Genomic DNA, 17,294 nt, shown 5'->3' with positions numbered 1-17,294 from the left:
TCATTCATGGCTCCTTGTTCACTCCCACACCAGAAACTGTGATTCGGCTCAACCGCTACTATCGAAATAACTATTAGCTCTTACAGTACAGGTACACACACTCACGACACACACAGGCAGACAGGCGTCTAAATATAGCAGATGACCTTGAAAAGCATGCACCCTTTGAAATGTACACAGACACCACCCACCGGGGAAAACACACACACACACACGCACATAAACACTTCCTGTGCCTTTTATTCATTATTTACATCTCCTGCTTTTGCAGTGACATAACAGCATGAAACTTTGATCTGTGTTCTCTTAAACCGTCAGCACAACTAACATCTCCCCGTCTCCCTTCCTCGTTGCCCTCTCTCTCCTCCTCAACACGCCCACCCATCGCCCCCCCCCCCCCCCCCCCCCCCCCAGTCTCTCGCTGCTCCTCCCTCCATCCTTCCGTTTGTCTTCGCAGGAGCCTCATGTTGCTCCTTCCAGCTTCCCCCGAGCCGTCATCCTCGACTCCTCGTGTTTATACCTCTTTTATCCCCTTAATCCTCACTTCTGCCTCACTCCAACTCCCTCTGCTAGTTACTTTCAACGCTACCCGCTCATCCATATCTGAATGAGCTTCATTTCCAAGTGCTTTTGCATGTCCCTTCAGTCAGTGAGTGAGTGTTCATAAAACGTGCACAGCAAGCGATTGTAGAGAGGACACAATAACATATTTAAGATGTTTGTGAGAGATTATGAAGGGCTTGAATGCAAAACAGGGGAGCATACGTATGCTTTCATCTCACTAATGGGCGTCCAATTGCTTCTTTTTCTACACATCTCCGGTCCCTCACCTCAGCATCTCTTCGCTGCAGCTTTTACTCTTACTCTTTTGCTCAGTGGCCAGCAGTGCAACCCTGTGGTGGAGCTTAACAGCTCCCCAGGGAATACGTGTAACCGAGCGTGTGTGTTGGGTCGTCGCCGAAACGTCTCCATCAACCCGCGCGGGCCCCCCTCGAGGCGAAGGCTAACGTTATCCTCGCCCTCTGCGCTTTCCTCTCCAGATGCTCCGTGTTCGGACCTGCAGGGCCTGCTGTCCGGCCTTCTCCTCGACGCCCAGATCTCCGCCTCCTCCACCAGGGACATGGTGTGGAACCCGGGGACCGCCCGCCTGGTGGCCAGTCGCTCGGGCTGGTTCCCAGCTGCCGCGCAGCCTCTGGCTGGAGAGGAGTGGCTCCAAGTAAGGAGGGGTTGTTTTTGTGTCGTTGCAGTTCTCTTTTCCGGTGCCATTGGATCATGTTTGGTGCCAGATTTGCTAGACAACAGTCTTGCTGTTGTGTCAGTTATTTTGGAGGGTTAAAGTTAGTCAATTGTTATCATTTACACAGTGAAAATGTCATGTTGTTTCAATAAGTAGTACTCCGAATGCCAAAGGCGAGCCTGCTGAAACAAGAAGCCCGGCTGCAATAGAGCATGCGTTGTTTTGTGTAAAGCACATTGGTCCACCGCGCGTTTATCTGAATCTGATCTCCGCAGGTGGACCTCGGCGTGCCTACGACGGTGCGCGGCGTGATCACCCAGGGAGCGAGGGGAGGAGACGCGGGAAGCGGGGCGACCACGGATAACCGGGCGTTTGTCAGGAAGTACAAAGTGGCCCACAGCCTGAACGGGAAGGAGTGGAACTTCATCATGGACTTCAAGACCAGCCTGCCAAAGGTGGGTGGAGGAAGAGAGTGACGCGTTTGCAAATGACCCTCCACCACGTTGCGGACGAATCACCATGACGACGTTGTCGCTTGTGTATTCCTTTGTGACAGATTTTCGAGGGGAACACACACTTCGACACCCCAGAGCTGCGGCATTTTGACGAGATAGTGTCCCAGTATATCAGGCTGTATCCGGAGCGGTGGTCTCCAGCAGGGATCGGGATGAGAGTCGAGATACTTGGCTGTGACATTCCAGGTAGGACCTTCCCCGCTGCGTGGGTGGCAGGGAATCATTTCATATATGGGAACGTCGGGCCCCCGCTGTAATTGACTGAACTCATTGGACCTTGAGGAAGGTGTAAAAGCGAGGGAACCGCATTGGGATATGCATGAGAGTCATAGGAGTCTGCCAGAAGTGAAGAGACTGCAGAAGGTGCACAGATCGATCCAAAAAAGTTTTGAGAGATTGTCTCACCTGGAGTGCCCGCATCGACAGGGAGTGGACAGGGTTCGGCTTGAAGGAATGCGCCCCCAGAGAGCGAGCGAGAGAGAGAGAGAGGGGGGATCATTTGGTTTGTTCACTTTCCAGTGTGGTCTGTTCTCCAGATGTGAGGTAGGAGCTGAGAAACACACACACATATTCAGCCGATCGGGTATCACATGGAGTCCTTGCAACTCCCTCTGTGCCTGAAAAGGATGACTGTATATCTGTACAGCACAACATGTTCAGCATACACAGAAACACATTTGCTCTCCTGACAATCACACACACACACACACACACAAACCGCTGTACAGTAATCACATAACTATAAATGCAAATGATCCGTCGTTGAGGTGATTTGTATGTCAGCACGTGTGTGTGTGCGCTGATAAAGTGCACTACTCTGTAGTCAAAGAGAGATTAATTATTCAGGCCACTACCAGGAACTTTGCTTTGACTTTGGCGGTCCCTGTGGACAAAAGGGGTAGTGTTTCACGGTACCAGTAGATTTAGTGTGATTTCACTGGAATTAACTGTGAAGAGATAGACGATCTTCTCGCTTCTCGATCTCGCTTGCTTATGTGGGTGATATAAGAGTCGTGAGTATTAAATTGATTTTGTGTCATAAGCAGTCAAAGGTTCCACAGCAATTTAGAGAAGAGCACATTATCATTATTGCAACTCGTGTGGATATCAGGCTCTGAAAAGATGTAGAAAATAATCCGTCTGGTCATGATGGAGCACAAATCTGCTTGAATTCACATGCGCATGAAGTAGTGTTTAATTTTGCTCTGCACTGAAAGGTGGAAAGTGAACAACGGAAACACAAACCCCCACGGCAAGGGATTACCACTTTTTGCATAGGGGTGATTTTTATCAGATGGCGTGGGGGATTTGAGGGGAAACACGTAAAAGAAAACTGCTGCTGAGGGTCACACATTGTTCACAGGCCTCCGAAACTCAGCAGGAATAGTGAACTACTGCTGACAACCTACAAATCATTCACTTCCTTTAAAACTCACACTATTCACATCTTACTTTTTCTGCTCCCTGTTGAATTTGCTCTCATTTATATAAAGTGAGAACTCTTCTTTTTTTTTTTCTTTATCCCAAATCTTGCTCGGTGTAAAATAAGCAAATTAAATAGCAGCAGCTACCACAGTAAGGCTGGCCTTCCTCCCGATTTCCTACACATGGTTGCTGTTGTTTCTTTTCCCACCCCGAGGCCCAGTGCGTGGGTCTGTAAATGTTTCTTGTTCATTTTCCTTTGTTACCACGTCTCCTCTCTTCGCATCCTCCCCCGTTCCTCATATGCTGTTGGTTTCCCCATGGTGACGCACAGCTATCGCTCTCGCGCACACACATTCACAGCATTCAAAGTGAATGATTTTTCAGGCTTGAAAAAAATCTAAATGTATCAGCTCGGGAAGGAAATTTTAGAGACATCTGTAAAAATATATATGTATCATATCTCCTTTTTTTGGATGGGTCCTTTGAGTCAGGAGCACTGAGTTGTAGGTCACATATGCACATCTCAGGGGTCTCAGCTTCTCAGTAGTTATTTTCTTTTCTTTTCTTTATTAAATCCTACTTATTTTGGCTGTTCCTATAAGTTATTTATATAATAACATTGTATCCCATCTGTGTGTGTGTGTGTGTGTGTGTGTGTGTGTGTGTGTGTGTGTGTGTGTGTGTGTACAAATGTTAATCTGAGCACTTAGGCCCACCAACTAGAATATAAAACAATGGCTACTTATCTTTCCCATCATGTCCTTTCGGAGTTTGTGTGTTTGAGTGTGCCACGCTTGTGCATTCATTTCGGTGTGTGTGTGTGTGTGTGTGTGTGTGTGTGTGTGTGTGTGTGTGTGTGTGTGTGTGTGTGTGTGTGTGTGCGTCTGTGTCTGCCAAGCAGAGATTTACTGAAAAGCTTTCTACATAATTGAAGTTTTTTTTTCTTCTCTCTTCTCTGACATAATGCCGAGTCAGGTTCTTTTGGAGGGAGCAATATCTTTTAGCAGAGAGCTTTCCCCCCCACCCTTAGGCGCGCGTGTGTATGTGTTTTGGGTGTGTCTACGTGTCGAAAAAATGAGCAGGGCACATGTGTGTGTTTTTGCGAGGCATGTCTATGTGAAGTTGCCGTGTGCGTTTGTGCGTGAGGGGCGTGCGTCGCCATTATCAACGCCGGCAGCACCTCGGGGTCCGGTTTTTAAGCGCCGGCGTCTCATCCCGTGCATGATGATGTCTTGCATCATCACCTGCAGCGGTGGGCACATTATGTAAGACAGCACTCCGCTGCGGAGGGACTCCTCCCGCACTGCAAGGCCCGCTCTGCTGCGCATGTACAGCAGAACCCTGCCTCCGCACGCACGGGCCCCCTCGCACAGCTCCGTGCCGCCGCGCCCGTCAACGGGGGGGGGGCGCGCTCCGGGGGTTGGCAGGCAGGTGGCATACGTTTGTTCGCTCTCTCCGCTTCACACAAACATACGCGCAAGTCTGTCCCATTCGCATTGCCCCCCCCGACACCCCTGTCACACCCCGGAAAGGTCAGCGCATTTATGCTGTGACAAGGCCTGACCTTTCCAAAGCATAGATTGCTCAAGAGCTCGGTGGAATCTTAATGGACTCGACCTTGTGTTTTCTGTTCATGTGTGTTTAGTTGTACGCTCACAAGGGACGCACGGGTAATGTATAGGAGGGGGGTAGGTTTATTTTCACGTACGGACCCGAGACGAAAAGTGGAGGACGAAAAGGTTAGGCGAAAAGCAAAGAGAAGAGTTATAATTATAAAACGGGGGGGGGGGGGGGGGGGGGACAGGAGAAGGAGGGTTTGAGGAAGAAGCTTCCTTTGCCTCCCGGTGGGCCGGCAGCGATGAGAGGCTCATTAGGGAAGTCAAAGACAGGAATAAAGGAAATGACATTAATGCTGGGGTAATGTCACAAGGCGTCGCCAGCTGTGGTCGGCCCTTTCATGTCTGCCGTTTCTCCAACTGGGGCGCCATCGCGGCCGTTTCCACAGGAAGTTCCTTTCAGCGGATCAATTGTGTATCATGCGGCGTTTGTGTCCGATAGTGCCTTTAATGATCATGGCTGTCGTGCAGCTGGACCAGTACGAGGATCTAATATTGCCACTAACAGTCGGCCAGCAGAGTGTGGTGATGAATCCATGTGGCTTTTTCTTCCCCTTTTTTTTATGTTTGCATGCTTGCTGTTTATTTTCCAACTGATCTGCTCTGTCTCTCAGGATATCTTTATTCGTTAGAGCAGCTCACAAAGCAGTGGGAAATACTATATGCTTAAGCAGCCATTTATACCCATTTCAGTGGTCCTAAATGTCGGTCTAGGGTCTATTAGGTATCTATTCAAACAGATGCCTAAATGGACTGAAACATCTTGCCCAGTTAATTCACATTATAAATTTGGACCTTCTGAAGTCACCCAAACCTCAGTGTAAACTTCCATAAAACACCAGACTCATCTGCTCCTGATAACACAGCGCTTGCTCCCACTTTGCATTCCAACTGCTCCACATCTGTCGGCTTCTGCACATGCGCTGCGTTTCTATGAGCAAATTGTTATGCCTCCGTGTGTTGTTCTGCTTTGCGTTTGCTTAGAGGATGTTAGGGGCAGAGAGAGAAATCGTAGATTGAACTTTGTGTCTGCTCTCCCTCCTTCTTGGTGCGCATGAGTTATAGAGTGAGAGAGACCTCCTGTGACACACACAACAGTTCACACGAGCGGGAAACAGCTGTGTGTTTGTGCGTGTGTGTCCACCCTCTCTAACAGCCAGAGCGTATTCCCAGAGTGTGGTCATGCTGTTCAAGGTTGGGGAGGGTGGGGTTGTTAGACACGTCCATCCATCAGCCTTAACCCCACTTCTGTATCGACGTGAATGTGTCTGTGTGTGTCAGCATGTGGACGCGTGTGAGTCTGCATATCAGACACTGACGCCTGAGCACCCAGACAAAACATGACGGGATGCTCCCTCGGGTGCTCTTGGGCTATTTGCTCCGCCCCCCCCCCCCTCTCTGTATCTGGCGCTCTGGGTGGGATGGCGCCGGGAGTGGTAGTTAGTTTCGGACAATGAATGAATGAATGAATGCATTATGGGTGAAAATGACTGCGCAGCGCCTCGCACACAGGAGAATGCCTCGCTAATCGGCTGCTGGCTTTAGTATTAGTATCAATCTATTAGCTGTTGGCTCCTTCTGACTCACTTCGCTATCCGAACACAGGCGCAATTGAGGGCTATTTAAGGTACATAAAGACTATACCTCATTACGTCCTGGTCCTTTCTGCCTTTGTCGCTTATCACTTCCTCTCGCTTCTGTTTTTTCCCGGCCCTGCGGGGGGGGGGGGGCGTGCTACCGTGAGAGGAGAAACTGCACATAAATAATCTTAAAACAAACATCGGGTGATTCATTTGTCCTCTTTACAGTAATCTAATATCTGGGGATTGTTTCACACGGCCACCGTTGACCACAGCTGCGATTCGTTTGTTTCCTCAGAAACCAGCACGCCGGCCGAGACCGCCACGCCGACACTGCCCCCCGACATGGACACCTCCACCGCCCCTCTTACGACTACAGGTGGGTCCAGGCAACAAGGTGTGGGAAATGAAGAGAAACCCGCGGTTTAATAGTGTTATTAAGAGACAAACGGCGTTTCTGAGATGATGTCTCATCCCTTTTTTTTTTCTTTTTTTCTTGCCCATTTTGGCTCTCACTCTCGCTTCCCTCCTCACTGCTCTCCATCTCCGCAGTGGCCGCCTCTCCTCCGCCCGAGAGCGCCTGTGACTTCGACCACGGCCTGTGTGGGTGGACGCACGACCCCAACGCCCCTGTGCTCTGGTCTCTGCACAGCCACGGTGAGTCTGCTCCTCATGCCAAGACTCCAGTTGTCCCTCCCTGTGGCAAGCGATCGATGGACAGAAACCTGCAGGTGGCCCGACCGGAAGGATTTTGACAAACAATGCCGCCAGCAGCTCAAGTGAAATTGTGGCGTCAGCTCCTTTGCTGCAGAGCTTCTATGTGTGCAGCTGCGAAGGCGGGTTTCATTTGGGCACAGAAAATTGCACAAGCGCAAATGCATTACCTTTATTTTATCAACTGCACTGGGTCTAGACAAGACACTAATTGAATGGAGTCATTCTCCTAGTGCTTCTCCATTGAGGTCCTTTCAATTAGATTAAAATAATTCCTTAAATTGACACCGGTCTAATTTAGCGGCGCCGTCGTCTGCCAGCCACGCCGCTCTTTCAGAGCGGATGAAGATGTAAATGGCCGAGGGTCGTCGGCGATCTGCGCCATCTCTCCGGGCTGCCGCGTCCCCGTTGGAAGGCGTGACGTTTCGGCAGGAAGGGGTTAAGACCCACCAGCTCCAATTATGGTCAGAGCAGGAGATTCCAAAAGAAAAAGCTGTTATTCTGCCGTGGAGGCTTCCACCTACTTAGACACACCTTGATGGAATAATTCATTTTTCGTTTCATATATACGCACTTACAGCTTTGGGCATGTTATTAAAAACTATAGCGGGTTTAGGGAGGTTTAAAGCTCTATTTATAATTATTCACAGGCAGCGTAAAGGGAGTCTTAATTCATTGGCCCCATGAAACATTCAGCATTTCTGCAGCTGGAGAGAATTAAACAAGAGGCTCCGCACGACCCCCCTTTTTTGTCGAATTTGTGATGTCACCGGGGTCATGTTCAGCGGAGCAACGGAATCTCAGAGCAAAAGGCAAGAAATGCTCCTGAAGCGTGACCAATTTTAGGTCACAGCCATCTTTGACAGAGAGCTTCAAAGCAGCTTCTTTCATCCTGGCCCGGGTTGGAAAAGGTTGCTTGGATCAGTCCTGTTGTGGCTTTCATGTATGAAGTATCATTTCCAGCCGTTATGCCGCGCCGGCCTTTGATTCCTTCCTGCAGATGTCAGAGGTCGGTAATGCCAGCCAACGCTGGATCATTATTTCACTGCTATCAAATCACTGTTTAATCTTCTATAGGGTTCCTTCTTCTCACCTGACCCAGAAACCACGATCTCCTCACCTCTTGACCTCCGTCATAAGACCAATTGTTAGGGCACACGAGTGGAATTAGTCCCAATGCACTGTGTATATTTGGCTTAACATTCCCCCGCCAACACGTAAATAGGGTTCACAGAAAGAACGTTTGCCTCTCGCTGCAGGAGCCCGCTGTGAAATGGATTAATATTGCTCTGCTGTGCTGCGGTACAGCAAGGCGGTCTCGATTATGAGCTGTCTAAATTGCACAACAGCGCGCTCGGGGGGGGGGGGGGGGGGGGGTGTTCACCGCGAGAAGCTGCGCCTCAACGCCGGAGAGACGAGGGAAGAAACCCCTCGCAGAGTCACAAGTTTGTGTTACTTGCTCATCCCCCATCGGCCTTTCCACGCATGCAGTTCATACCCAGGAAAACAGTGTCATGTTGAAACACACACACACACTCACACACACTCGTTTCAGTGCCACCAAGGGACACACTGTCACACACTGTCTGAAGTGTCACACACAGGCGAGTCTGGGCGTATGGTGGGCAGAAGGGAGCTGTCAAGTCGGAGGAAGATTTGTCCCTCCAGATACCGCGTGTGTCGGATCTGCTGGAGAGACTGCACACGCACGCACACAGCGGAGGGCTATCGAGCCAGTCATTCAATAACTCCAGCCCAGCTGGATGCTACTGTCAGGTGCTTTTGGACAAAAAAGCACATGCTGTGTTGCTGGGAAACCGAAAACCGACACAGTAAAATAAAAAAAACTACCTGATTTGCCTCAGACTACTTTTTCGTTGCACGCACACACACACACACACACACACACACACACACACACACACACACACATACAGCAGGTGATTTCATCTGCAGATTATTGATGCTGGACATCTTCCTCCCCCAGCCTCCTACTCGAATGACTCTCTCACACACACTCCAAACATATTGTAGGCCTACCAATCTCCCACAATGGAATTCATGTTGGCATCCAATTTGCAAGCTAAACATCCTCTGGTGTAAACAAAATTGAGCGACTTTTCCGTTCCTTAAGTAATTTACCTGGAAGGGAATGAAGAGAAATAGTCCCCGAGGGTCTTGGCTGGAGTTCTGGTAGCATGACGCTCTCACAGGACCTATTCTTCTGTGTGTTTATGTTTGTCATTTCCCTATGGTTCGGCGTTGCTATTGTGTTGGAGTGGTTCCGGTCCTTTTAGCGACTGGTGATTAATTTCTGTTTTTGTTTGAGATATGTGTAAATGTGTGAAAACGTACTGTACACGGGTGCATACGTGTATATAAATCCCTATTTGTGTGTGTGTGTGTCTAAGTCTGCCTGTATGTGATGAATAATGATTATAATCGCACACACACACACAATGTGAAAGTCTAACGCACCCTTTCAAATCTCCTAGTGTTTAATGCCTAGAGGGCTGGAATGAAAACCCATTAAATCAGGCTTTTTTTCTCTTCTGTAGCAACCAGCATACTCAAGGTTAAAACAGAGCTCTGCTCATTTATTGCACTTTGTCACAAACACTAAAGCAGCTTGGTTGAATATAGTTGCTGAGAATCATGTCGCGGTTGTCTATATATTCTTGACTTCACACAGTTCTGTTTTCAAAAAGCTGAAATCACTCACAATTGGATTGAATTTGGAGCCGTTCTCCATTTTGAAAGCGGAGCGGTTTAAAGAGTGTGTTGGTACGTGGACTGTGCATTTACACTAGCTTTTCAAACTCATGCATTAAGAGCACCTTCATCCCCCCCCCCCCCCCCCCGCAGAGTTGAACAGCTATCTGTACCTGGACGCCAGCTTGAAGACGGAGCAGCAGCGAGCCCGGCTCGTGAGCCCCGTGGTGGTGGCCGACACCGGGCCCCTCTGCCTCCTCTTCTCCTACCAGCTGTGGGGGGAGGCCCAGGGCCACCTGAAGGTCCTCCTGCGGGACGCCCACAACGAGGAGACCGTCCTGTGGACGCTGAAAGACGATCAGGGCCCCGTCTGGAGGGAGGGCCGTACCATCCTGCCTCGCTCCCCGAAAGACTTCCAGGTAATTACGAATTACCCATCATCTTATGAAAGAGTGCGGTACTGAAAGAACATAGTGAGTCATAACAGCAATGCGATGAAAGCTTAATGGCCGATCTCAGCAATATCAAAGTATGTGCCTGATAATACGTATCTGGGTCACACCCTTTATTACCCGCCTCCGACGAAGAACGTCCTTTTTCAGTGTTGGTGACACATTCATCTCGGGGCACATGAAAGCATCGCTCTCACTGTCTGTCGCCACAGGCCAGGTTTGACTTCAGAAGGAGCCAAAGTAAGCCACGCTGTCTCTGTTGGCTTTGTGGTTGTTCGGGGATCGGTGTGCATTTGTCATAGACATCACAAGCGGTTTATGTTCCTATAAAGAGTTGAAGAAGCTTGCAGAGAAGCAACGATTGCAAGTGTTGAGTGCAACTTTGAAATCACAGGCACCCCATTAAGTTTTTATCCTCTTTCCCCTCCTCTTCCTCTTCCTTCTCCTCCCCTTGTGTGTCCCCGTTCTCAATTTGCCTCCCCGCACCAACCCCTCCTCTGTCGCTCCCTGTTGCCTTCATCCGCCTTCCTCTGCCTCCTCCTCTTTTTCAACTTTTACCTCCTCCTTCTCTTCTTCTTCCTCCCTGGTAGATTGTCGTGGAGGGTTTCTTTGTGCACGGCACCAGAGGACACATCTGGATAGACAACATCTACTTGAGCTCTAGCATCCCTCTGAAAGAGTGCACACGTAAGTATAAGCACACACACTGGGACTCTCTCACTGACACACTGGGACAAACTGTTTTTTTTTTTTTACTTTCCCACGCAGACAAACATAGAAAAAGTAAATAAATCCACATTTGACCCACCTACTCCCTCTCATCCACCATTGCCTCATCATCCCGCCCGCCATCAATCTGCCGTTTCTTTTCCACCACTTTTAGCCTGAAGGTCCTTGAACAGTGGCACACGTGAAGTGATAAACACCCTCAATCCTCCCCGCGCTCACATCCCAGTTTTTCCGAGGCAGCCTCTCTCCTCCAAAGATCCCGCTGAAAGCAGAGATGAAAGAAGGAAGGAGAGGGAAGGACAGCATTCATTCCTGCCCCGAAAAAAAAAGAAGAAAAGAAAAATAGTAAAAGTAGGCCATAAACGCCCCTTGGGCCCCGGCGATGCTAATCTATGTTTCATTAGATTCCTCTTCTTCTCCTTCTCTCCTTTCCCTCCATCACCCCTCCGTCGCTTTTCTAAACAGAGCTTTTCCCGATCCGTCAAAGGGAATTACTTGACAGGCTGCTTCCCGAGCAACTTTCCGGGTGCTTGGTGTGAGCCGGGCGCAGCCTCCCTAATCTGGCCCGAGCAGGGGCTTTGGAGAGGGTCTTAAAAGGATCAGAGACCGAGCCGGGCAGGAGGGGAGCGGGGGGGGGAGGGTGCAGTGCCAAAATCTTGCCGTCATCGCTTCCAACTTGTGTCCAGTGCGCTTTGGAGCTGGACCACGACGGGGAAGCGTGTGTGCGCCCCCCCTGCCGCGCTGCAGTGTTTCCTCCTTCCTCCCTTCCCTCCCCAGCTTCGCCACTCCCCGAGTATTCTGGGACGTTGCTTATCACCCAACGCAGTTGACTTTTTCACAGTACGTTAGGGTTCGAGCCAAGAGGCGCCAGCTCCCAAGTCAGTTCCCCCGCATCGACGCGCACACACACACACACACAACACACACACACACACACATACCGACACACACTAAGACACACACATCAGTTTTTGTTTTTGCATTCCAGGAAATCAAAGTCAAGGTTCTGCTCGGTGCATTTGCAGCAAGCCAAAAAAAAAAAAAAAAACGGAAAGCTGCCCGCTCCAGTTGAACTGGACTTGGCCTATAAACAACTTGAAATGCGTGAACTTTTGGGAACTCAAACACACACACACACACACACAAAATCCTCAGCCCACACCATCTCAGGTTCCTCACTCACACAGTGTTTGAAATTGCATTCTGGCGAAGGGGCCAAGTGCCTGTGAATGCCATAACTCATGTGAGTTATTTGAGGAATTAACTTAATTTTCCCCAGGAGGACTTTGATAGTGTTGTGACATTTATGTGACATTTGGATGACTTTTCCCTCATATTTAAAATGATCTAACAGTTTTCCCTCCTTATCTGTCCCGCTCTCTCTCTCTCTCGCTCTCTGCTCTCACAGAACCCTTTGCAGCTTTTTCTCCTGAAAATCCAGGTGAGTTTGATTATCTTATGATGCAATATCCTCTCTGGTCTTGCTCCCTGCCCGTTGGTATGCACTAGCCTGTTTATTATTTCTTTGCTTGGTGCCTTTGAATTGCTATACAGGCCCAAACCAGTCCACAACACCGAAGCAGAGTCTGCAGTAGTCTGCTGTGTGATTCCAGATGAATAAATCTGCATTCATTATTAAAGCTAGTGCCTCGTGGCATTAGCAGCAGCATGCAGACATCACCAAACAAATACTAAATCCCGCGCTAAAGTCTTGATTATCAAATTTCCAAATACCAAATGAAGTTTCTTAAAGCTGGAAAATAGATAATTTCTCTAATGAGCTGTTGTGCGCCAGTTTTCACCTCGTCAGTCTCAGTGAAAACAAAGGATTAGTCCCAAAAGAGGCTGCTCTGCGTGCAAGGCAAGCTAAATCCAGCATACCTCATGGAGTCGGATATTTGAAAAGAGCTCCATATTCTCAGTTCTGCGCTGCCTCACACAGCCTGAAGGGTTTTAAATAACTGTCTGCCTCATGAAAAATATTTAGAGCATCTGGGGTGACTCCATGAGATTGATGTCAGTGTTTCGGCGTCTCATAATGTCTTCCAATAAGATAAAAGCTCGGCGTTTCAGTGCGAATGTAATGTGTGTGTGCGCTTCTTGGGCTTTTCAACTCCTCTGCCCTTACACACACACTCACACGCGCACACACGCACAAGCACAGTCTCTAACCCTTGACAAACATGCACCAACACACACATTAATATCACCTCGCACATACACACCAGTGTCCCCAGTGAAATGCAATCAGATAGAGTGACTGAGCAGCGGCAAGCACGGGTGTCTTTCTCTCTCTCTCTCCTCTGCCTAACTGAGCTCTGTCTAATGAGTGTGTGCAGTGTGAAGTAGCAGCAGCAGCACGCACCATTTCCCTCTGTAATTATATGACACGGTCCAAAAATCAGGATGTATTCAGCTCTGCTTCACTTTCCTTTCTCCAATTTGACATTCTCCCGGTTTTACAACCCCCACAAGTTTGGATGCCATATTCAGTATTATTTTTCAATGTCTTCAGGGGTTCGTTTTGGTATAGCAGCCTTGGATAGTCCAATAGAGGCTTCTTGGAATGTGGTTAGTTGGTTCTTACCAAGAGTCTGAGGAAGGGGTTCAAGCCAAGGGCGGCAGAGTAGAGGATCTGTGGAGATAGTCTCCAAGGAGCTTGGATTTAGGAGGAGAGGACCGGCCAGGAGGCTGACGCATGAGAAAATGGGAAAGAACCGAGAACAGGATAAATTATGTACTCAAAACAAATCTGCCGTCTCCAGTCACCTAAACAACAAATCCCAATCCGATATAAGCTGCGAGAGCTCTGGAACATTGGATTCCCATGTGGGGTCCGTCGGACCGATCCTTGCATGGTTCTGAGCTGTTCGGGACTTCCTGTGCCGGTGCAATACAGGAAGAGGAAGCTACTTAATTCAATTGTGTGTGAGTGCTTTTCATAACTAATCATTTAGGCTTTTGTTTCACACCAAGTCATTCCGTCGGAGCGTTGGGGGGAAATAAAAAGAATTGCTCTGAATTTGACCGGATGAACCATTTTGACTGATTTCAAACCAAATATCTTGATAATCTTGGTGTGAAAACCTCTCCTTCAACTGCAGGCCATGAGAGAAATGGATGCATTTTAAGTATGCCCTGTTTTTTTGGCAAGTGGCATGTTTGTGCATGCTCATATGAGGTGCACGCCTGCTGTTTGTACACTGAAGAGCAATAGGGATATAAAACAGACGGTTAAATGTGGAAAATAAACAAGTGCCACGCCTCTCTTTTCCCGCTGGCCAATTATTCTGTATCTTTTCACCAGGGGGAGGCGTTCCTGTGCCTCCCTTGCCCATCCACTGGTATTACATTATGGCCGTCGGAGGCGCCCTCCTTCTCCTGGCGGTGGCCATCTTGGTCAGGGCGCTCTGTTGCTGCCGACAACACCTGGCCACCAAGAAGAGCCAGCTGTCGGTGGCCTATCACAGCTCCTCCCAGTGCTTCCAGTATTCTAACTGGTCCTCCAGTATGGCCGCCCCAGGGGTGGAGCCAGTGCTGACCGTGAGGCTGGACAGCCGGGACCGACACCGTACCCTCTGCTGAAGAGAAGCACTTAGCCACGTTGTGTTTTGGCAGAGGAGAGACGCCAACTCGTGACGCCGGTGGCAGCGCGAGCCGCGATACCGCAACACTTGACGGGACACCCACCCAACGAACCTCTCCCTCATCTAGTTTACAGTTGCAACGGAGATGATGATATTGTCCAAAAAAACCTGCCACGTGGACATTTGCAAAGAAACCATGTGCTCTCTCTCTCTCTCTCTGTGTCTCAAATGGATGTAGCTTCGGTTGCTGTTTTCCTCTTTGTTCCATTAAGGAGTTCGCTGTAGTCTTTTCACACTATGCTCCTCCTGATGAGTGCACTGACGTCTGAGTAAGTTATTTATCTGAACAGCTTGTCTCGGACCATTGAATGCCGTCCGGCCCTTCTTTACCCCAGCGGTCCTCCCGGAATGACCCCAGCATGAACAAACAGACTTGTGTGGGCTGGGAAGAGAAGGAGGTCGAGCTGGTTCCGCTGCAAGGGCCAGCCAGAGCTGCCAAACCACAGGCTAAAACAAGACCCCAGAGACACGAGGAGCCCTGCAGTGCTAAGAGAGAGAGAGAGAAGTGGGGGAGGAAACTGTCGGGCGGAGAGGCATTCAACGTGCTGGCTGTGGAAATGATCTGGCAAGGCCCAGAAAATAAAGCTCTCGGTACCTCTGTAATAAAAGGTACCGAGAGCGTTGCAATCGCGTGGGGGGGCGTCGCATCGGAGGAGGGAAATAAATCCGTCCATCCGGGTGCTTTTCAACACAGCATGTGCACATTTCAAAACAAATAAATACAAATCCATCATACTTTAAGTCCTGCATCACACGTGGTGATAACCAGCTCCTTTGATTGAGCGTTTTGTCTTCTCCCAATGAAGGCATCCGCCAGTGATGGATGCAGCCGCCCTCAGTGTTTAGCGCTTCATCTCGATCCTCTGGCGTAATAAAGCACGTTGTTCACACTCCCACTCGCGCTTCGTACCACCCCCCCCCCCCCGTTGTTCGCCATGTCTTTGAGCTGCCCAGATGAAACTCGTGCTGCGGCGAGCCGTGTCGCGATGTCCATGGGAATATGTGCTCGTTGCTTTTTAGGGTTGTAAATAGACACAGCTGTCCGACATCGCCATCTCTGTCTTGATTTATACTATAAATCCCACAATGCCGCTTCACCAGCTGGAAAGCATAATTGAAGGGTTTGGCTGTATATATATATATATATATATATATATACGCCCTTGAGAGCGATCCAAAACGTTATGAGAACCAGAGCAGAGCTCCAGCTATCGATGGCGCTCCCGTGAATGGATATTAACACAAGTCATAGCTAATGCAACGCTTACTCATGTTCAACAAAGATGGGATCCAAAAGTCTGTGTTATTGTGAAATATCTCAGAACTGAGCCGAGACAAATTGGCAGCAGTCTCTCTCTCTCATCAGTCGGTGCAGAGGTGGTGAGATTGGACGCAGGCTCGGTTTAGCACTCTTGGATTGAATGAAATTGGGGTCTTCACTCTGTGGCTTAACGGGCCGTGCTTTTCGTGATCTGTCACACCAGCAAAGAATCCATCACGCACTACCCCACAGCTCAGCAGAATGTGCCTCGATTTGCTGCCGCGATTTAGGAGCTGCACTTCAGAGTGAGGAAGAGGTGTTTTTTGGCACGCTCGCTCAATGTGCTTTTAAATCATCTCAGGGGAAGAGGGATTGGACCCCCTGCTTGAGCCATCTCGACATCGTTACGCTCCAAGCCTCTAATAGTGGTAATTAGTTAATGGACAGATAACATTTATTAACTTTCTCCCTCCCGTCTATTGCACCTCAGCTGCCAATTTCCGTTGCCCCCGGAAACAGTATCGATAACGCCATTGGCCATCAAAGACCTGCTGATTCGAGACGTGTGCCTTGCCAAGCAGATACTTCCAGTCCCTGCGCGCTCGCCAAGAGTAGCTAGTGCAAACCCACACTCGCAAACGCACACCGGAGTGGACAGAAAACTCATTGAAAGTAAAAGTACACTCGAGCTATCCGGCTCTACTAAAGTGCTGCAGCCATTTACCGTTTTTACCGCACTTTATAATCCTCCCATTCAGACCACGCCGTACATATCAATGCTCAGTTCACACCACGAGGCGGAACAGAAAGACAAGCACTACTTAAATGTTGTTGCCGTTGGTTGTTGTTTTTTTTTCTTTCGTCATCTTATACACCACTCTTAAACTTGACAGCGACAGCGCCGATGATTTTAATGGTGATAATGATGGGTAATGTTAACTATTTGGTGATGTTTGCATCTCTATTCACACGGAATGAACAGTCTTATACCACCAGTATGCTATGTGATGACTGTGTTTTTGACAAGAATGTATCATAATGATCTTTCTTTATTAATAAAGTAATATTTTTCTATTATTCCAAGACTTGTGTGTGTGTGTGCAAATGCAGGATGTAAATGAATTTACAATATGCAAAAGGCTTAGTTATAAATAAATTTGTGTTGTTGCGGATTGTTAACATTGCAGTGTACAGTATTACATCTGAGCCAGAAATCAACAAAACTGTGCTACGTCACAATGGTTCTGTGTGCAATTTGCTTTATGCTTAAAGGTTGTGTCTCCTGTGCTTCCCTCACACAGTTAAGAGACCAAATGAATTTGGAGATGGGCGTCTGTTCAGCGGCAGAGACCCGCTCGGTGGGGGTGAGGCACAAGGAATTAACCTGTTTTCATCCAAAGAGGCTT

The 17,294-nt window shown here is 48.8% G+C and overlaps 1 protein-coding gene across 1 annotated transcript in view; it reads left to right on the top strand.

Annotated features, from left to right (window-relative positions):
* nrp2a (neuropilin 2a) overlaps positions 1–17,294 on the top strand; it is a 48,554-nt gene that overhangs the window by 28,932 nt on the left and 2,328 nt on the right. The window contains exons 8-17 of the mRNA XM_078091359.1: positions 692–1,216; positions 1,513–1,692; positions 1,794–1,938; positions 6,672–6,752; positions 6,926–7,030; positions 9,953–10,218; positions 10,842–10,938; positions 12,389–12,421; positions 14,288–14,563; positions 17,190–17,252. Of these exons, the coding sequence (XP_077947485.1) occupies positions 692–1,216; positions 1,513–1,692; positions 1,794–1,938; positions 6,672–6,752; positions 6,926–7,030; positions 9,953–10,218; positions 10,842–10,938; positions 12,389–12,421; positions 14,288–14,563; positions 17,190–17,252 (1,771 nt within the window). The remainder of the gene's footprint in view (positions 1–691; positions 1,217–1,512; positions 1,693–1,793; positions 1,939–6,671; positions 6,753–6,925; positions 7,031–9,952; positions 10,219–10,841; positions 10,939–12,388; positions 12,422–14,287; positions 14,564–17,189; positions 17,253–17,294) is intronic.

This window comes from Gasterosteus aculeatus, chromosome 1 (genome assembly GCF_964276395.1).
Source record: "Gasterosteus aculeatus chromosome 1, fGasAcu3.hap1.1, whole genome shotgun sequence".
Lineage (NCBI taxonomy): Eukaryota > Metazoa > Chordata > Actinopteri > Perciformes > Gasterosteidae > Gasterosteus > Gasterosteus aculeatus.
The sequence above is the reverse complement of the archived record's forward strand: the minus strand, read 5'-3'. Positions and strand labels throughout refer to the sequence as shown.